The sequence below is a fragment of the Heliangelus exortis genome, chromosome 10 (assembly GCF_036169615.1).
Source record: "Heliangelus exortis chromosome 10, bHelExo1.hap1, whole genome shotgun sequence".
NCBI classification, from domain to species: Eukaryota; Metazoa; Chordata; class Aves; order Apodiformes; family Trochilidae; genus Heliangelus; species Heliangelus exortis.
Window position 1 is genome coordinate 12205247 of NC_092431.1, and position 21588 is coordinate 12226834.

The 21588-nt window shown below is 35.5% G+C and overlaps 2 protein-coding genes across 8 annotated transcripts in view; one reads left to right on the plus strand and one right to left on the minus strand.

Annotated features, from left to right (window-relative positions):
• SEC24D (SEC24 homolog D, COPII coat complex component) overlaps window positions 1-21588 on the minus strand; it is a 185173-nt gene that overhangs the window by 156170 nt on the left and 7415 nt on the right. The window contains exon 1 of one of the 6 annotated variants that reach the window (XM_071753499.1): window positions 4668-4952. The exons of the other annotated variants lie outside the window; for them this stretch is intronic. The gene's annotated coding sequence lies outside the window, so the exon portion shown is untranslated. Of the gene's footprint in view, window positions 1-4667; window positions 4953-21588 lie in introns of those variants that run through there. 6 annotated transcript variants of the gene reach the window in all.
• On the plus strand, window positions 899-17703 carry MYOZ2 (myozenin 2). Of its 2 annotated transcripts, XM_071753512.1 has the most exons (6): window positions 899-1074; window positions 1608-1711; window positions 6963-7132; window positions 9334-9463; window positions 11189-11372; window positions 17284-17703. In XM_071753512.1, the coding sequence occupies exons 2-6, from the start codon at window positions 1636-1638 to the stop codon at window positions 17513-17515; spliced, it is 792 nt and encodes a 263-aa protein (XP_071609613.1). In that variant the 5' UTR covers window positions 899-1074; window positions 1608-1635; the 3' UTR covers window positions 17516-17703. The 2 variants fall into 2 exon arrangements, with proteins under 2 accessions (XP_071609613.1, XP_071609614.1); XM_071753513.1 differs by lacking the exon at window positions 1608-1711 and having other exon boundaries at window positions 902-1074.

Here is a 21588-nt window from a genome sequence, read left to right on the forward strand (position 1 = left end):
TTTATGCACATTGTGTTGGTGTATTTTATTACTCTCCAGATTTGTTTATAATCAGAATTCCTTTCTCCTGTCATACCGGGATCCAAGTAATTTTCTAATCAGTCCTCCAAGCCAAACAAGACCATAATTTTACATAAGAAAAAGAAATTTCCTGGAACAAATCCCAATCTGAATCTGACATACAAAAACTTTATCTTGCTTTTACTGTCCCATGATTCAGCTAGCTGCATTAAGACAGGAGGGTAAGGGGGGAACCTTGCCATCTACCTGTTTCTTTTTGCCTGAAGTTGGTTGCTGTAATGCACTATCTGTGCTCTACATATCATACATTTCTTTGATGAACAGATACAACAGCATCCTGGAATGCTGAATATTACTAAGATTCAAATTACTGCAGGTTTTTGTTCCTAATGAACAAGGAAATTGAAAATATTTTGAAAAAAAGTTTGCAAAGAATGTTGCTTTTGAGCAATTGCTCCCTACCACATATAACACTGAAAATTTTCTCTTTTCCAGAACAGACTTTTTATATCAGCCATCTGCCACTGACTTTAGCCATCAGATACTACTGAAGCATGGTTTCATCTTTCACTAAAGGATTAGCCTATGCCATTCTATCTGATATAGTCTTGCCCATCCATATATTTAACACCTTATTTTTAAATGTCTTTTTTCTGGTCATAACACAGAGATCATTATTCTCAGAGGTGATGAAGAGATGATCTATACAAGTATGAGAGGAACATTCCACTACATCTTCCAATAAGCTCTGGAGGGGATATAAACTACCTTTATTGTGGGTGCAGTTGAATCTTTTCTGTTCTCTTCTTTCACCCAGAAGATATGAGTGGCTGGAGTGTTTGATTCTATATATAACCAGTTGATGTCAGCTGGATGCCAGTCCCTTTGAAGGGGATCAGCTCCCAGTTTGTCTTGGTACTAGGTACCATGCAGTCCCAAGCACAAGGGTAGAAATCATCCTGGACCAGGCAGGTCATCCCCATGCATAACTAACTCCTGAAGCTTCAACTAAAAGGTTGAGATTGCTATTTTTCTGCACAGCAAAACAGTAGGGTAAGTGTATTGTTTCCTGAAATATTTTGGCATTGTCTGTCTTGCAAACTGTCATGTAAGACACTTGTGTAACCTCTTGACTCTGCAGTTTAAAAATATGTTTATTATTTTACTTAGTCAAAAATGCACTTTCTTTATAGATGCCAAGCATCTCATTCAGTTCATTTTTTTAATTAGATGAAGAAATGTCAAATTTTAACATTTCTGAAATCATCAATGTAATTAAAATATTAGTTATGAATTTACGTAATTTAACATAACAAGTAGATGTGAGAAGGCCTAGACCACTGATGCTGATTTTGCTAGAGAATTTATGTATCCAATTCAAAGTCCTTCCTTCAACTCTTCTATCCATCAGAATATGTTCTAGCATCTGTCTGCAAGCAAGAACTCCTAGTGCATTTTTTACAATAAAAAACATGGTGTTTCTAAGTCAGAAATAACTAACTTTGACATGCAGGCTACTAGACATAAAAGTTGGCTGAATTGTGCAAGCTGGCTCAACAGTGTAAACATGTGCTGTTTTTTTTCAGCAAGGAAAAATCGTATCAGAAAATCACAATGTTATCACATTCTGCCATGATCAAAGAGAGGAAACAACAAGCATCAGACATTATGGATGAAATACACAGAAATGGTATAGCTCTATACCCAGATTAATGTATATGCAATGTCTACCAGTCCTCCCTAATATATATATTTTTTTAATCATAGAGTTTAACTCTCTTACAGCTTTGTCTCTGGGTGTTTTGCCATAAATAATCTTGTGGGAGTATCAAGCTGCCTATGGTAACTAATCCTTTTGTAGTTGCCTCTTTTCATTTGAAAGCTATTTTCAGATGAACAACTGCTCTGGAGGAATGAAGTAATCTAACAGCTGATGTACATTCTGCTAGGATAGCCTTTCAGAATATTATTTGGGGTTAATAATATGACTTCATTCCGATTTAAAAGGCTATCGTGTAAGAAACAAGCAGATCTGTACCCTCTTTTTTTTTGCTCTGCTTCACTATATTATATGAAAGATTAAAAAAAGCTGAAACAAATGTTTACATCTCTTTTCCTTCCTCTCAAATGTTATCATGTATCTAATGGATTTTACTAACATTTGGCAATTCTCTCTAATGCACCAACTAATCTTATATGAAGAAATGTTACCTTTCTGTTGTTGCACTGATGACAGTGACAAGAGAATGTAGTTTTATTTTCTAAAACAGGTTCTTAAAATTATGCTTTCAATGTGACACCTTAAGAAACAATTAGTTCATTGGGGAATACAAATCTGTTTGGCTTTCATTGGGCAGGTACTGGATGCTTTTGGAGATCCTTCCAACCCTTCCCATGAAGCCTTTTTTACTATCTACATAACAATCAGTGTTTTAAAAGTGGTAAGCACACCACAAGCCTCACTGAAAAAAATGGGGAACTCTATTAATATTTAGAGCTTATGAAAATTAAATCACTCGCTGAGGTTAAAACACTGATCATTAAATTCCAGTACTGATAATCTTTCTTCTGGGCTTTCGCTTCAGAGATTTTTGGGATGGTTTCTGTACTCAATCTCTTACCACTGTGATTGCAGAAAGAGCAGAACAAGAGACAAAGTTTTTATAAAAAGATGCTGTGAGTTTCAGTGTCTGGTCCTAGTCCTTTTGATATTTCCATAGTTCTTTTCTGTAACTTCTGTGCCTAAGCAAACACCTCTTTCCCTTTTCAACTGAACATACATTTAAGTCTAAACCAGTCTGCCCTTGCAGATTTCATTACAAGTCTTTTTTTGTTTTTTGTTGTATTTTAAACCCAAGTATTATCTGTGCCTGAAATAGCATGTAAGCTCTTCAGGGGAAAAAACCAAACCAAACCAAATCAAAAAAACTTTCATAAATTGTTTGGAACAAAGCATTTCACATGTTCTATATTGTGACTACTCATAGCATACAGACCTTGAAATCTTTGAAGTTATTTTATAATCTATGGTTATTTGCCTCACATAATCTGCCCTTTTTATTATTTCTATATTATCAGATTTTCTGTAAAGTTTAGATTCATACACATAGAGATGACATCATATCCTACCAGATATGCTGTGATATGTGGCCACTTAAGGCAATACTAACTCTAAGTGTACCTCCTACTTTTGCATCTTCTTTGGATGCCTGGAATATTTACATGGTAAAAAATACATGAAATTTCATGAAACAAGTGTGATAAGAGTCTGAAAGTTAGAACTGAACAAGAGCAGTGGAACCAGTTAAGAAACAGAAAGATAATTAAAACTCTAATCAAAACACATGGCAGTTCTTTGAGACCAAATCTGAACAATTGTGGAAAAATCAGGGCAAAACCTGTTTTTTAAATTGGTACATTTGTCTCTATAACTATCTGACCTTTTATTCCCCCCCAATTGTTAATTAAACAAGCTTAACCTGAGAGTTGGGGGGTTAACTGCTGCCTTTCTGGGTTTTGGATGACTATTCGTAATGAAGGCTCAGCGCCTTGCAATTAGTAAAAATGAAATATACTGTTCCAGCCAGTATCACAAACCTGTGAAACTCCCAAGTCTTCACTGAAGTAAACAGTATCAGCAGATTCTGTAATGCAAGACCCAGTAGCTTGGAATGACACAGAAAATATACAGGCTGCATTTTTATTTCAGCCTTTTTATTATAATGCTTTCAGGTAAACAGTGAATCTCAAATTCCTTGTTAAAAGCTATTCATAGGAGAAATAGTTGTTCATAAGATACAACATCATTAGTGCCTTAAATATTCACAATCTTTGGGCAAGACTGGTAATGGCTGAAAGAGCACTTCTCCCTATGGCTTGTGGGACACGACTTTCTGTTTTAGAGAAATCTGACATCATAAAACACTGCAAGAATAGACACTAAATTCTAAACCTCCTTATGGTCTCAAAAGACACACTCCAGGAGTAAATCAGTGTCTGGATGTAGTGACCTCCCCAACCCCTTGGTTTTTCACCAGCAGACTTGGACTAATCCTAACATTTCTAAGGCTATTTGGTAAGAGTAAATATGTATGTAAATGAGTATGTTTAAAGAAGTCCCTGGAGTTCACCAGGTTAGCCTTCAGTTACACTTAAATCTTATTCTTAAATGTATTCTTCAATAGCTACATGATTAACTATCTGTCATGATATATCTAAAAAATCTTATTTCTGATACTAGAACAAACATACTACTTAGTATTAATTATTAAAAATTATAATCCAGATTAAGGTATTCAGAAGAGTGTAAACTGGAGGATTAAAGGGGCATTAGGCAATGAATGCAGGAGGAACTATATAAATCATATTTAAATACATTCTGTTATGATTTTAGACAGATAACAGGAAGGATTTGGCATGAAAAAATTAAGAAATGAAACTAAAAGGTCAAGACTAGGATTAAACTATGAATTAAAGTTTCGATGTTAATTTACAATGTCCATTTATGACATTTATGCTTTCTGTCATCCTCTAAATGTCCTCCTTTTTTCATTCTCCATCACCTTTCCTACACTGACACTGAAACAAAACTAGACAGATTGATTAGATTTTAGCTGGCAGGAGATTCAAATGAACTTCACACTTACGTTTTTGGGATGCTGCCTGGATGCACAGTAGGACACAACTGCAGGTTACAAAGTACCTTGGAGCCTTCCGTTAACAGGAAAAGTTTGGAAGGGAATGGCAAGGCCCAAAATAGTTAACATCCAGCATATTCCAGAAGAATACGGACTGGTTTGGACGGAGATCTGCAATCCCCTCAGCACTCCAGCCCTTGAGGTTCTACATAGCTACTCACTCTGTGTACAATGCAGAAAAGCTTTTTCTACATGAAAATATTGCTGATTTGAGGAGTAAATTTCCTACTCCTCACTAATATGAAACCATCCAACAGTCCACACTCCTGGAAATGACAACATCAAAATATGATTTGTGGATCTAAATTCCAGGCCACAAGCCAACAACTAGTGCAGTTATCTCAACCACAGAGCCAAAACCCAACCACTATCTGTAACTGATATGGCTACATTGGGCAAGCTGAGTCATTTTCTTCCATGTTAAGAACTTTCTGTTTTATAGTTACCTCTTATATAACAGGAGGGTGTTAGGATTCTTTGTGCATGCGCTATTTTTAAAGCAGAAGTGCATCTGCCAGCTCTCAGTACAGTTAGATTGCTTTTGCTCTAGTTAAATATATTGCAAACATTCAATTGAAATTAGCATGAAGAGAAGTGGATCACCTGTGATGCACTCCAGGTCACACAAACTTGTCTGATTTACTACATGGAAAACTCTTGTCTGTACAGCTTCAGCTAAATATTTTATATACCTGTCTCAATTAAGTTTCCCTAAACATCAGCAAGTCACATTGCTTTTTCCAACATAAAGTTACTAGGAGACATATGCCATGTTGAACATGCCATTTATGCAAAATAAAACTTTAATATGCATTATTAACTTTGACATTAGGTACCTTCAGCAGTTAATTTCTAATGTTAATTTTTAATTGGGCTTTGTGCTTACTCTAGAAATAAGATTTGCTTTAATTTCATTTTAATGCAATAACGTATATGTTAAAATTCAGAATTTTAAATCCTGTAGATCCTTTGAAGAATATATAATCATAAAAGAATACAAAATGTGACTTTCAATAAGTGGATCAAAGAAACACACTAGACCTTTGATATAATTCTCAAAGCACAACATGTCCTGTTTTTCTTCAAGAAGTTCATAAACAACTGAGGGGAACAATTTCAATTAATAAAATTATAAATATTAAAGTAGTAGCAATAGGAATTATTTTCTTAAAGATTCTGGTTTTACCATGTAATCAAATTATTGTTATATTTCTTAAATTCTAAAACCTTCCAAGCAGAAATAAATCTATAGAAAATAGTTTGCTCAGTGTTGAAGTTACTGTATTTTACAATTTAAGTTTTTTCTATGGGTTGAGGACATACAGCGAGAGAGTTCTGTCACTAAGCAACAGCTTGCTCATTGCCTCCAGTATCACAGTTTTCAGAACATTACCATAAAGACAACCAGTAGAATGTCTGATATTCAGAGCTCTCCATTTACAGTCTCAATTGATCTTCCCTTCTTCTGCTTATGAATTTTCATTTTCAATCTGCCTAGGAGGTCACTAAAACCACAGAAGCCATTTTTCCCAACTAGCGAAAAAAGTAATATTGCATCTAATGACTCGGTTTCCTCTTGAAGAGAATGAAAATGTTTTGAGTATCTTGTTTTCTAGAAAAATGCTGTAATTCTTTGTTAGACCTCTCATTTTTAACACTTTGAGCTTTATTTTGAAAGCATTTTTGAAAATATTATTTAATAAAGGGTTTCTAATGCAAACTTAAAGTACAAATCATGCCCTGGTGTGAGAGTCTGCTGGATTTCAAAAGCGAGCAGAAAATTAAAGATCAATTTAAAATAAAATATTTATAAGCAGTAAGAAACTGGTTGGTATGCTTAAAAGTAGTTACCTGCTCATCTGTCAAATGCAGGACTCAAAAAGCTAACTGAAGGTTTGCTGAGGGAACACTGGAGTCAGAGGGAATTTTCTTCCTAGGTTTCAGCAGAAGGCAAATCTTACCAGTCCACTTTTAATCTGGTGAGTAGAACATTATAGAGCTGATTTGGATAACATCTGAATGACTTTCAAGTGAAGTAGATAAGAAGCTTGAGGTGCTTAGCATTTTCAAAAATACAGGTTTGTATTAATCAGTACACCAGTCCAAAATTTTACAAGAATGACTAATTTCACTAACACTGTATGAAGCTATGTTATGATTTAGAATTCACATGTTAGATTTCAGGCTATTTAATATCAGGCATTTCAGAAAAACAGATGTATGTATTTATCCATTGTATTGCAGTTTCACCCAGCTTAAACCTTGGGAAAAAGGTCAGCACACCCCAAGATATCATGGTAGAGGAACTATCAACACTCAGCAACAGAGGTGCAAGACTTTTCAAGAGGCGTCAGAGGAGATCTGACAAATACACATATGAAAATTATCATTACGTAGCAAACAAGTCAAGAAATGTGAGTATTTTGTAATAATTTTCTAATGAAGCACTGTGAGATAAGCTTCAGGTTCCTGTGGTGCTCATGATACATACTGTGAATGATCTGTTTGCAGTTTCAAAAAAAAAAAACCAAACAAAAAAACAAAAAAACAAAAGCAAAATCCTGTACTAGAAGGAAGCTAACATAAAGTGATTAATTTCTATTCTATAGAGCTTCTATAGACAAATAAAAATTCTGAAAGCCTTAAGGGCATCAGATTCAAATAACTCTCATTCAAATATGATTCAGTCTACTAGTGATCTTGCAAGTTGACTACTGAAAATCAACTAGTTGGTGTGAAGATTAACTGATTAATGATATTCAAAAGGTTGGAAGAAATGAAAGTCTGTTTCATGCAACAAGTGTTTTATAAAAATAGGTTGGTGGACTCAATGTGTTTCTGAGGCAGCAAAATGACTATCACAACTGGCACTGATACACTTCTGGCCTGCTTGTCTCAACAGGGAGAAAAAAGATGGAGCTTGTTACTGACAGACAATTATTCTTCAAACTAATCCCTTAGGAATGAGGTCAAAGCATAAGTGATACTCTACAAATCCTCATGGCAGGAACTAAATGTACCTGGTGTTTGTCTCATCTGTGGCTTTTGCAAAAAATGTAAACCTTTTGCTTAACCTTTGAAAATATGGAAAACCACATCCATAAATTTTCTCTGACTCTCTGATGTGTTGCAAGCTTATGTTTACCAATTTGAACATGAATACTCTATGCCCGGCCTAAAAGAGGACATGAGCAGCCTCTCCAATTTGAGTATTGTATTAAATATTAATTTTATTAAAACACATATTTAGAAGCACATTTATGAATACTGTCCCCCCCAGTTTCTCCCTCTATTGCTTATCTACCCAGGTAAATTCTAAGCAGAACACCAATCTTGTGTAAATTTCTGTATCCAGTTCCCCGCTTTTTCTACAAAGTCTGACAGATCAGTTCCCCTCTAGTCTACTCTTCCCCACAAAAACAGATACCCTACACATGCTGTACAGTCAGTATGACATTCTGACATATGAAAAAATGATGCCTCTGGTTTCTGTTCCCTTTCCTTAAATGCCTGTTTGGCCATCAATGGTGCTGATGTCATCATCTTTATGATTCTGCCTGTCAAAATTACTCTAACATACTTCAGGATGCCTAGAAAACATACTGCCTTGATCTTCTTTTTTGTTTCAAGTTGAAACAAGCATTGTTTTCTTTCCTACTTTAAGAAACCCTTATTCTAAAACAGTCTATATTTAAATTGCTCTTAGCCTGTGTGTCATAGCTAAAATAAGACACTGACCTCTTATGAGACTCTAATTCTATATTTACGCAACAATGATTAAGCCTTTGGATGTTTCCTTAGAACCAATGACCCAATAGGAGAATGGAAAATAAAAGCATATCATGAATGTCAAGAAAGTGACCCGCACTGAAGTTGTTGTATCTATTACAAAAAAAGGAAAAGAAAATCCCAAACAAAAGTTTCACTGGTATGGGAAGTGACTCTGAAGTATCAGTACCTTGAAACTCAAATGGCACAAACTTGCCAGATTTCTTGCATCTTTGGGTGGCAAGGGTTCTCTGTCTGGCACATAACAGCTCCTAGCACCATCCAAGGCATACAACTTATGGGTCCCGTTACCAAAGTCACCAGATGAACCTCACAGTCCACATGCACAGGTAGATTTTGTGATGATTGGTGTAAGTAGAAGATGGTGTGAACTCTCTTCAGAGACTGCATGTTAATATCTAAAGATCCTGAACTTAGCAAAAGGTCAGACAACTTAGCTGTATGATTATAAGGCTTCAGAAGTCTTCCTGACCTAGCTCACCACACCTCCAATCCTTTTAAAAAAGCATTCACAAACTTGGTATATGGACATTTAAAATTGTGCTGGGATATTATTCTTAATGTTGAAAAATTATTAACTTTTCTTACACAGCCAATGTAAGAGAGTTGTTTCATCTTCTGGCTAATAGCCAGAAAATTCTGGGGACCACTGCCTAGCAAGCAGGGTACCAAGCAGCAGGACAGAATGCCTTCTGATAGTATGCCCTGTCTCTTAGATCTTGGCTGTAAAGCAGGGTGTAAAGCAGCACTCTTAACTCACAACAGAGAATCTCAGACACTTTTTCTGCCTGTGCTGTCAATGATACTTTTTTCTATGTGACTGCAGCGTGGAGAGCCCATACAGAGTGTTAAAATGGATGGCCTCAGTGTTGAAGGAATTCCCCAGCATGCCCCAATGACACCTCCTAATACACCTGATCCCCGGAGTCCGCCACATCCTGACAACATTGCCCCAGGTAGTATGTGAGTTTACAGACATTAAGTATATTTAGTTCTCATTTCACATCAGAGGAAAGACCTCTATAAATAAGTATCTTCAACCAGAATTTGCTAATGGACTTACTATTAGAAATTATTAAATTTGAGATAGTTAACAGATCAGGATCTCCCACACAAATGCAAAGTGTTGCTGTTCATTTGCTTCTGTTCATTTGTAAATATTTTATATGCCTTTTGTACTACTTCTCTCTAAATTGAAAACATACGTTAACATCGAGGGAAACTACCCCTATATTTATTGGTCTTATAAACATTGGGAAACAGATCCTCAGACTTAAATCCAGATTAATACACTGATTTTTCCTTGCCAAACCTTTGTTTCTAATATGCTGCTGAACAGTCTGATAGTTATTAACTGTAGCTTAATTACCCATAAATGTAACTCCAAAGTCACTGCAAGTTTTGGTAGAAACCTTAAAAGAAGAGTAACTTAAAAAGGAATTTGCTTCTGGCGTTATAAACTGTTCTTTTTAAAGTCCTTAACTGCGAGGGTACTGTTGCCTTTGTTTAAAGCAGTGAAGGCCTTATTTTCTATTCTTTAAAGACTAGAGAAGACTAATTTGTTTCAATTAATTTATTCAGTGATATAGTCCTTCTTCCTGTTTATGAATTATCCATGAGCAGACTGTGGTTTTTACAAATTCATTCTTCATTCAGAATTTCTCAATGCATGTTTTGTACAGATCTTTTCTAGTCTATGTATACTAGGTCAATGCTACTCTGTTAGTGACTGATAAGACTCTGTATGCCCATTGGTCAAATACAATGTTAAAAGAGGTAACTTCCATGGTTAAGACATAATAGAAATCTTCAAGCTTTTCTCCAGGAAAAAAAAATGGCAAAACAAGCAGATATTAAACCACAGGGTTTTTTTAAGCTCATAGAAGGAAACAGCATTAGTTTAAAGAGAGATGTAGTGCAAGGATAAATTAATAATTTACCTTGTTTTGCAAATAAATAGTAGATTTACATAAAATTATAACCCCTTGCTGGTTTTAATTCTTCAAATTGTACACTAAGGTCTGGCTTCGCCCTGCACCACAATTTATTCCTGCCATATTGTACCTGGCTTTAGAAGGAATCACACTGAAGATAGAATTTATTTATTTATTAAAATTCCTACCAAAGCCTGATCCTCAGACAATTATGCAGAGAAAACAATTCTTCACTTTTTCAGATAATGAAAAAGACTAGAGAACGAAGTAGGCAGGACATTTTAAAGCATCAAAGGCAGAGGCAAAGACAGAAATTCCAGTATAGTGACTCTGAAATTAACTTCTTTCAATATTACTTTTGGAAAATTGCACCCAGAGACTATGGAATTACTTTAGTTTTAACCAAAGCACTGTTTTTGAAACCATTTTGTTAACTCAGCCCCAGGACTGAGTAGCTGCAGTCTCATTTCAAAAAGTTATTCTGATGACAGAAACAAATTTATATAAGATTAAATAATCTTAGCCTCAAAAGAGAGTGGAATACTTTGGAGCAGTAATCTAAAGGCTACAAACTCTTCCTGACAGCTTTCTTTTCCTGTATAGCTTTGGCCAGGTGACTTGATCCAATTTTTCATTTTACCTAACTGCAAAAAGATGGTATGTTACTGCCTAGTTACATATGATGGTGGTATGGAAGAAGAAAATGCAAAATATTATTATAATGGTTTAGGCTTGATTGCTTTGCAGGGTATTCTGGACCGCTGAAAGAAATTCCACCTGAAAAGTTCAACACTACTTCTGTGCCTAAGTATTACCAGTCCCCCTGGATAGAAGCCATTAGGGATGATCCAGAGCTGCTAGCAACTTTGTATCCTAAACTTTTTAAACCTGAAGCAAAGCCCGAACTACCTGACTACAGGAGCTTTAACAGGTAATTCTGGATAGACACCAAATTTTACAGAGAAAAATTACTATGAAATGAAATCTTTCCACCAGCAGTAAAAAAACTCTACCACGTGTTTGCAAGCACACACATAAACATGAATATATAAACAGATTACAAGTGGCAAACAAGAGCATTAAGGATGGAGCTAGTCTCTCTCCAAAGTATGGACCCAAAATTGAGCTGAAAAAACAGGAATGTAAAAGGGATTGTTTAAAACACTGAAAAGAGAAAAAAAGTATCAGAATAGCGCACCCAGTAAATGGGAACCATAACATACAGCAAGGCTACAAACTCCTTCTAGTATTTATGTTACTGACTTCAGTAGATACAGGATCATAAAATCTATCAGGAAACTACCGGTCAAAAAATTGTTTGTAAGCTGTATAATCACTTCATATTTAAAAAATAAAACTGTTTTTTGAGGCAATGACAACATATTGAACTCTATCCCTTACAAAAAATAATTAGCAGATTGCATATTTTATTGTATTCAACATTTTATATCTTACCTTTGGTAAAAAATTAATAGATAAAACATTGTGTGCAAGCTTAAAAATATTTAAAATTAACCAGTATTTACACAGTTTATTTAAGAGTTATTTACACTGAGGCTTTCAGTAGAACTTCTAGATATATAGACAATATTAGTTTTTGAACTATTTTGAAAGTTTTAAAATACAACCTTACTTAAATCTTTTACTTTCATTTGTACCTTTCACACTATCATTTATCAAATTCAGTGACAATTTTTACCTAAATAACCCCTGCTAGGTTCCAGACAGCTGAGCCAAACCAAAACCCTTCCTCAAAATGCCAGACACCAGTCTATTGAAAAAGAAAACAGATCATGACTATATAAACCCAAAAACTGGAAAAAGCCCCAAAAACATTATTTAAGTTCCTGTCACTGAGGTGAGCCTGAACTGAGTTGAGGGACTAAAGAATTACATAGTGCAACATCAAAACTAATACTGCAGACGCTATACTAATTCTGAGTTCCTAATGGCAATACACAAAAAAATTACGTCTGTATGACGCACTCTTCTCAACAGACAAAATAGCAAATACAAGTCAGAGAGATCTGCTAAAGCTGCTAGCATTGGAACAGTAAGAGCACAGCTTATGTACTATGGCTATTGTAAATGAAAAAAAAAAACCACCACAAAAAAATACCCCCAACCCCACACCCCTGCCAAAAAAAAGACCCCCAAAAAAATGCCAAAGTTACATATACATGGAATACAGAAAAAATCAGTTTGCACTGTTACAAGAGATATTCTGAGTCCAGCATTCAAGTCTTTATTGTGAAAGACTGGATCAGACAGGGCACAGAGGCCCCTTAATAGGGGTAAGTGTTTTGAGATTATCTTATTAGCTTCTTTTTGGATTTTTAGCTGCTCTGTGGTCCCATGCTCTGTTAGTTGCCCTCTTTACAACACTGACTTTTCAGATTTCTTTCTATGAGGATCTTCTTTATTACGTATGACACCTCAGAACTGTGGCTCATGAGAGCTCAATATTCACATCCATTCAATAAATTTTAAACCTAACTAAAACCTGGCGCATAAATCCAGATCCAGACTCTGAAATTGTCAAATTCAAAACATAAGGCACATAAATATAATCCAACACAAGTCTCCTTCTCATGCAAAAAATTCACATCCTTTTATTAAGGATGCCTTTTATGAGACCTCTGTATAATAACAATATTCAGCATCTCAGGAAATTAGCAGCCTACAGGCTTTGTGCATTAGGTGAGATAACTCTTTGGACTTCTGTCTCTACATTCTATTAAGCAATTTAGGTCACAGTACCCTTGACTTCTTGAATTGGAGTCTTGGGAAGAAAGCAAATGATACTGTATTAAGCAATTAAAACACACTAAAGTGGCAACATTTTTTTTATCAGTGAGGGTATCAGTCGAGGCTTTCTATAACAATTCATCACCCAATTAACTAACAGTATGTTTATTCTAATGCAAAAAACTGGGACAGTGAACCATTAGTCAAGACAGGGTGTGGCTACCAGTGTGATGCATAGGGCTCCAGAAGTAAATGGGCCAGAGATTCTTCCCAGTTCATTCAGTGGTTTCTGTTAAAATGGCACTTGAACTTCACAGGCTATATTAAGATTCCTTTAGGTTTCTTTTTCACACAAGGATCTGTAAAAGCAACACAACTTTAGCAGCTAGGGACTTCTGATGGAACAGACACACACATACATGGATGGATGAAGAGTGTATTCAGCACTTAAATAGCATTCAGATTTTTTTTTCCCCACTACCAGTAATGAAGAGGCAACTGGACCCTGTAGCAAATCAATTTTTATAATAGCACCAGAACAAGAACTAAGGAATTAATAGAGGTAATAGTTGGAATCTAATAGGCATTGTGTGCTGCAGGATCTTGCAATACCAGCAGGTCAATAGAGGAAGAAGCAGTGGTAGCAAATACCGAGAACATTTGCCGTCCGAGGCAGGCTTTCTGTGAGACAGCCAGTAATAATTTAACAGCACACAGCACTACACAGAGTCCATGAGCAGACAAATTCGGCTGTGAGTATCTCTGAACAGGCTGTTCAGACATCCTTCTCCTGGATGAAAATTAATCTGTGCTAGCAGAAAAGTGCTACAGAACTGAACCACTACATCCAATTTCTCTTGGAAATAAATTCCTATTAGGATTGAAGAACTATTTACAGGTGAAATACTTCTTTGCTTCTTACCAGTGTGGAAGCACCTAGTAATAATTTGTGAGAAAAACAATATGAATCTACATTTGTCCAGGAGTTTGTAATACTAATTAAATTACCACCTTTATTCCATCTGTTTTCTTGGAGCTGCATAAAATGTCAAAGGTAGGGCTATGAGTAACATACAAAGCACTAGATCTTTTTCATGTATAGAGAAGCAAGTCTGACAAGTTCAGCCTCTTCTGCCAGATAAATTCTTGTTCAGCTTTCTCAGTTCCCAAAGACTACTGTTTCAAAAACACTACAGGAATCCAGTCCATCTGGACTAAGCTCTATTTTTATTGACAAATGGATTCTGAACTCTATTATAAAAATGCTGAGATCCAGAGCCTTAAGGGAATTCTGGGTGCTAAATTGAAGTGTTAAGAGATTAGTGGAAGCTGGGTGCTTACCCAGTTTCTTTGCACCTAAATACCATTGTGAAACCAGCATTAGCTCTTGCTGTAAGCTACCATGAAGCTCTGAGCGTTTTGTAGGGTCAAGTACTTTGCTCCCATGTCTCCTTTTTGCACAGAATTAACAAGAAGTAGAATGTTTTAATGACAGTCCCACATTGACATGTGAAACTCACATTTTTTGTAATTATGTAACTGAAGGCACTAATCAAATACAGTTAAAACATTTCTTCAGACTTTTAGAAACAATCAACTATAAGTTGTCTCTGTTAGCACAATAAAATGTTCAGCTAAAAATAAACATCTGTGCCTCCTATTGTTAAATCACACACCTACTTTTTAGGAATATGCAAAGTGAATATTAAACAATCTCTTTACACTTCCTGGTGCAACTTCCTACATTTCCACCCTTATTATGAGCAATGACTACTGGAATTTTTTACCCATGAGTTTTTAGGCATTCTATACAGTGAATCAGAACTCAGGTCATACAGTTGGTGTGCACACAACAGACCTCATTACAACAACCATGTTGTCAGACAAGTTATTGCTCAGAAAAATATACTGCTGTTGTAAAGTAAAACAGCATCTATTAGCCAATTACTGTACTCTTCTTTATGTCAATCATCATGTGCTTCTGCCAAGTGTGCAGGAATGCAGGACTCTCTGAGGCCAGACTTTGTATAGGAACTAAATTTTTTTTTCACAGAAGATATTTGAGTTTCCATAGAATGCCCTCCTCTTTCTGTCACCTACAGAAAGATGATGTATTTAAAAACCAAAAATACTACAAAGAAAATTTTTTACACTACAGAATTGTTTTGTATTTTATGCAGCTATTATTATTCTGTTCATGAGGACGATCCCTTTAATTTACATATCCATGAGAATTAAATATTAAAACAATGTGAGAATTAGTATCTTAATTAAAGCTGCAGTTAAAACAATCTTTACTATCCTGCTAGATGTAGATCCCTACATTCACTCTGCCCCTATTACCAAGCAATTATTTTTAATCAGTATCATTCAGTATCCAATTTGACACTGTGACCTAGAAGACAGTTTCACAAGAAAGATACCACAGATACTTTGTATAAAAAATTTCCTTTGACCTCAAGAGAATTTAATGCCTGGACTGGCTGCTGCTGCAAAACCTTGTTTTATCTTCATTTAAGAAACAGTTATAATCCAAAACAGTGCCCTTCCCTCAACCAAGTGTGCATGCACAGACCTTTCATGAATTTGTATATCTTACAGGATTGATCCTTTGGAATTAACACTATATTCTTAAAAAAACTGCTCATACCAAAATTCGGTGGATTATTTGTGTAATGACACAACAGTAGCATTTCTTTGAGGTCATGCATTCAGTTTTCTAAATTAATATTTTGTGTGTGTGTGTGTGTACTTAATTGTTCCTAGGTTTTGTTTTACCTACAGTTAGATCTTAAAATTATTAATTCATCTGGGTTTCTGCTGTAATACCTGGAGCCACTGGAAATATATGCCAGCACACCTGTTCTACCTGTTGTATATCAAATACATAAAACCTGCCAAGCCTGGTAAAATTCCATTTCAAGAAGAATTCATTTTAGTATGCCACTATGTATTTAGCTTGGCAGAAATCAGCTGCTCCTGTGTAGCCAAAAAAGCTGACCCAGAAAAGTTATGCACCTGTTTAAAATGCAGGACACTGTTGCTTCATGTTAAAGGAGTCTGGAAGAAGTGAGAGGGTTTGGGTTTGTTTTTTTTTTCTTTTTTCAGCCTAGAAACCAGCAAATATAGAAGAATCATGGGAGATATTCGGAAATATTGCTGTTTTGAAGTATTTTCAAATGTATGTAACAGTTAGGTCCTGCTTAGTATTTCTTATTTCTTAGTTTCTCAGGCTTATGGCCTGAGGGAACATTTACGTTTAAATAACATGAAAAATACTGGCTGAAGACTAGGGGTCAAGTTCAGCTAGGGTTTCAAGGTTTAGTTACATAAACATTTTCTTCAGAAAAACAGATGGTGTAGGAAATCCTAACCCACTCCTCTCCTTTCTAGAGCCTGTTGTCTTTGGCTCTTTTTCTTCATATTATGCTTTATTGCTTCCTTACTTGTATTGCTACATTTTACATTGCTTATTTGATTTGCTATATTGCTACATGTGCTATTCTTTGAGCATAATGATGTAAACCAGAATTGCTTAAATAATTTGGATTTTGAAATGCTCCTTTGTTTTGAAGGGTCTTTGTTCAACCCAGAAATCTCCCAGATTTATAGCACAAGCCACATAAATTTCTAACCTGTACAGCAATATGGTCCTGAAACATAGCATAGTGGGAAGAACATGCAATTGGGGACAGAAGAAAAAGGGGTGAGAACTTACTAAACTCATTACCTGCTAGACATAATGTTTTAAACTATGTTTTCAGATTTAGCAATTTACCACCCACAAAATAAGTTTAGTAACTGTGACTCACCAGTGACAAGGTTTTCTTGCACAATCTTTATTCCCTTGTATGTTCTGTCCATTTGAATTTTGAAGAAGGTTTAAGGTTTTATCTAAGAGAAAATAAATTGGGTCTTAAAGAGAACTTGCCAGAAAAACAATAATATTTACCCAAAAGCTTAAAAATGTAAACAAGAAATTGTACCAAATTAGTACCATTAAAATAGCTTCTTTTTTTTTCAGTTCCTTGGATGAAAAGAAAGCAGGTATTTTTAAAAATCACATTTTACTTTTATTTCTCTAATACCTACAGAGTTGCCACTCCCTTTGGTGGTTTTGAGAGAGCATCAAAGCTGGTTAAATACAAGGTACCAGATTTTAATCTACTGATGCTAAATGATCCCAGATTCATGATCCTCGCAAACCCTCTTGCTACTAGAAGATCCTTCAATAGGACTCCTAAAGGATGGATGTCAGAGAATATTCCTGTAGTGTTCATTCAGCCCTCGGATTCCAACACTGTTCCAGAAACGGAAGACCTGTGAGAGAAGCTGCACCCCACATCATACAAAACCAGAACATCCATGTATTTCTGGTACAAATATTACTATAGGCTACTGACAAATTTTTTCCTGGGCAGCTGGAGTATAAGTAATAGTACTTGATGCAATGCCTGTTTTCTGCCACCTAGTTTCATCTGTAGACATAATATCAATAAAGTAATTTGGCAAATGTGGCTGAGATATTTTCTACTTGTGTTTATATGTTAATTCAGGAAAAGCTACAATATTTCTAAAATACCTTCTTGTCTTTTAAGAAAATGTCTATTAAGAAAAAAAACCGGCAACCCTATTAAGGGTTTTCATAGGTGTGCTGATTACGGTGAGACAACCAATCCAATACCGCAACAGAGCACTCACTGCACTCAGAGTGCTGCCTGCTCAAGATGAGGTCTGACAAGTTTATCTTTTTTCCCAGCCTTGCTTTCAGCCAAAATTAAGGATTTCGTCATTAATTCAGCAACAGCAGGTTTAGATCATTTTCATCCTTTCCAACTCCTAGCTTTTAATTATAGAAGTCAATATCCATATCACCAGGATTTGTTTACAGAAAACACGGTAAATGTGGAAATAACAAAGATTACAGTGTTATGAAAAAGTACAGAGGTATTTCCTGAATAAGTCTGGAATGTTTTTATTAATCACAACTGGAAAACCCACTGGTGATGGGCTATGTCAAACATACCAACTTAGAATCACTGAGCTATGTCACACCAAATGTTTTTTCTTTCTAGAAAAAAATTTCATACACTTTTCCCCTGACAGCCATTGTATACACTAGGACTCAAAGCATGTGAATTTTCTTGCTCTTGATAAGCTGGCAAGCTATTACATTTTAGAAAAACAAGTGTCAGACTCTTGTTAGTCATCCATGGGGGAGGCAACAAACAGGAAGAGGTTGACATTTTTCAGGTTACAACTGTTCAAGAGGCAAGCATCAGTTTAATAATTGCTTGTTTCTACATCCTTTTGTGTTTGAGAAGCATCCAACAGCTGCAGGTTGGATATTCTAACACACAGTATTCTAACACAGTTTAGTTTGTAAGCATTTTGAAAAAGGAAACTGCTTCAGCCAAGACGTGACTCTCCTTTCACATATCCCAGATGCATCTCCAAAGTATTATGGTCTCTAAGAGTGCACACACTATCCAAGAGGTTTCTAAGTATCTCAGATAACTTTTTCTTTAAAACAGAGTATTCACAAAATTTTGAAGCTCTATAGTAACATATTAATAATTTTTTCTCTCTAAGCAAACAAAATAATGATTTTCCAGATATTTTCCTTATTAATGGTTTCAGTGGCACTGAACTACAAAAGTAAATACTTCAGAAAGAATCTCGACATCTGAAAAAAAGAATGGCAGACTGAGATTTAAAGCGGAAAGGTCAACAAAAGTTTTCCCTATATTTTGTGGCTTAAATTTGTGTCTATAAAAACGGTTTCCATGTCTCAAATATGGTTTCAAGGCAAGTCAAGTCATTAGCAAGGAAAATTCTTTAATCTATTTTCTTAAATTTACTTTGTTACTCAAACTGCACTAAGTTCAGACCATGAGCAATTTTATGAAAGAAAAAAACCCACAAATATCAACCTCATTGACCAAGAACACTTTCCAAGCAAGGTATTGGTTTGAGGACATTGCCTGTGCACATTGTACAAGAATTCCATGAACAATGACAAAAATACAAATTCTTCAAGGCTAAAAATGCAAAAATTAAGGGAAAATACTATAGTGAGAAACAATGGAGGAATGGAGGAATAGAGGAATCTGGTTTATGAGCCAGCATAAGCATTCATAAGCCTATCTGAATAGAAATAAGAGCAAATTGGTACACAATGTATACACAGTGAGGACTCTGAAGAAGTGATACAATACTTTCAATGCATATTTGGTAAAAATAAACTCTACATGCAGAGGATGCTACCTGGCTTCTTACACAACACACATAATGGGAACACTAGCTTCCTATACATTTGGGGATGCACTGACACAGAATGGGCTCCAGGGACAAGTATTTGAGAAGTCCTGAGCCTGCTATGCATGTGTTTAGTTGATGGTCCAAATAGTAGTATTAGATGTTGCTGAAAATTAATAGCAGTGCTTAAACCCTCAAATTCTGCCCAAGACTTCAGAAATCAGTTGTGTCACAGGAAAAAGTAGCTCTAATTCAACACTCAGCTACACTTACCAACTGCCAGCTTGCAGCAGAATAAGAACTCTGTCCCTCCCGCTCTCCTTGCTCTACTACCATACAGCTACACAGACCTTAGTAAACCAGATGTGCTCAGAAGCCAGCTGTCAGAGAAGTCTGCAGCCATATTATTTAATCTTCCCATACTGGGTGGATTTTTGGGACCCACCTATCTATCGGGAACAGGCCTGGGACCACAGTAAACTCTTGAACCATACTTGGAAACTGCTTGGGAGAGCGTTAGTTGGCAGAAGTTAGAACTGCACAACATGCTAAGTATTCAACAGCAGAAACGAAAAAAAAAAAAATTCCTTTGCCACAAAAATGTCTTGTTAAGGTTAGGAATTCAGAGATTCTCTATTGAATTCAAGAGGTTTTAGTGCCTGCATTTATTTTGTGAGACATTTATATAGCTCTTGAAATGTATACTCTAACTAGAGGAAAGACTATCTCTGGGTAACTAATGATGAATTTCCAAGATCAAGATTTGTATTAATTTTTGTAGACAAAGAGAGGGCTCTGAAGTTATAATAATAAAGGTTTATTTGGCTACAGGTCTGGAAAAAAAAATCAACAAGTACATATTTTTAAATTTTCAGTGGTTTTTTCTAATGGCTTCTTTTAGCTGTGAGTAATACAGCTGAAAAAATAGATTACACGGGAAAAAGGAGCAACAGCTTGACACAAACACAGCAATCATAGGTATATAAATATTACAAAAAATGTACTTATAACATCAGTTGCACATTAGCACAAGACACTCACATTTCCTTCCACTAGAGAAAGGGATTCAAGGGTAAAATGAAAAGGCAGAAATGTGGTGTGAGTAAATATACAGTAAGGCTGTGGAGCATAAAGTCCTACTTATGTCAGAAATGAATCTCTCCATGTGGGGTCCATAAATTATCAGTAGTCTAGACAGAAATACAGTAAGACCCCTATAGGGCTGAAAAGTCATATAGTGTTGGCTCTTTCATTATTCTCAGAGGTTATATACTGTTCAAAAATAAAGTACTCTACATTTTTTATAAATATTCTTTTCCACAGAGCTGTTATGTAATTGAGTGTGAGAATAGAGATGACAAAAAATAGTTTTAAAATGCAGTCAGCACTGTGATGCAATTAATGAAGCAAAAGTTGAATATAAAATACTCTTATTAAAATGATAAAATCCATACAAAAAATATGTTATTTTAAACTGCTTGCAGGCTAGGCCTCCAGAGTAAGTAAAAACTAATACAGAGGTCTGACCTTTCCCTACAAAAGTGTTAGCCTGGTTTAAGAGTAGAACAGAGGAGACTCAGAAATAAAAAAGACAATGGTAAATTCTCTGCAAGGAAACAGTAATCAGACTATCTAAACATAAATAAAGGAAGTTATGACAAAGGTCTCCGTGAATGTTATGGAAAAGATGAGGAGGGAACAAAAACACAGGAACAAACTAACTCTTCATAAAATTATAAGGAACTAACTTCAAATGTAACAGAATACTTTCTTGATAAATGCCTAGTTGTGGAACTTGGTGATATAGGATGTTGTGGGTCAAAAGCTACTATTAACTTCAAAACAAGATGAAAAAAAATTCATAGTAGTAATTGTTCCTGTTTTGAAAAATGGCTACTATGTGATCTGAATCTGGAGCTTATAACTGGAAAACAGAAAGTTGTGTGAAAAAGATCACCTCACATATAGCCAATATCTTTCTAGAAATATCTTCTACTGGGCCCTGTCAAATATCAGTAATAGAACAGAAGGATCTGGCAGGCCTATGAGATACTTTCTGGCTGTCTTTAAAAAATCCTGTTCTAAAGTACCACGATAATTCCAGGAATCATTACTGAGTTTATCCATTTACATCAAAATGA

Excerpts from the sequence above, each read along its gene's own strand:
- MYOZ2 (XM_071753512.1), top strand. The coding sequence starts at position 1,636 with ATGTTATCACATTCTGCCATGATCAAAGAGAGGAAACAACAAGCATCA. Across the intron at positions 1,712-6,962 it reads GGATGAAATACACAGAAATG|TTTCACCCAGCTTAAACCTT; the intron begins GTATAGCTCTAT and ends ATTGTATTGCAG. Across the intron at positions 9,464-11,188 it reads TCCTGACAACATTGCCCCAG|GGTATTCTGGACCGCTGAAA; the intron begins GTAGTATGTGAG and ends ATTGCTTTGCAG.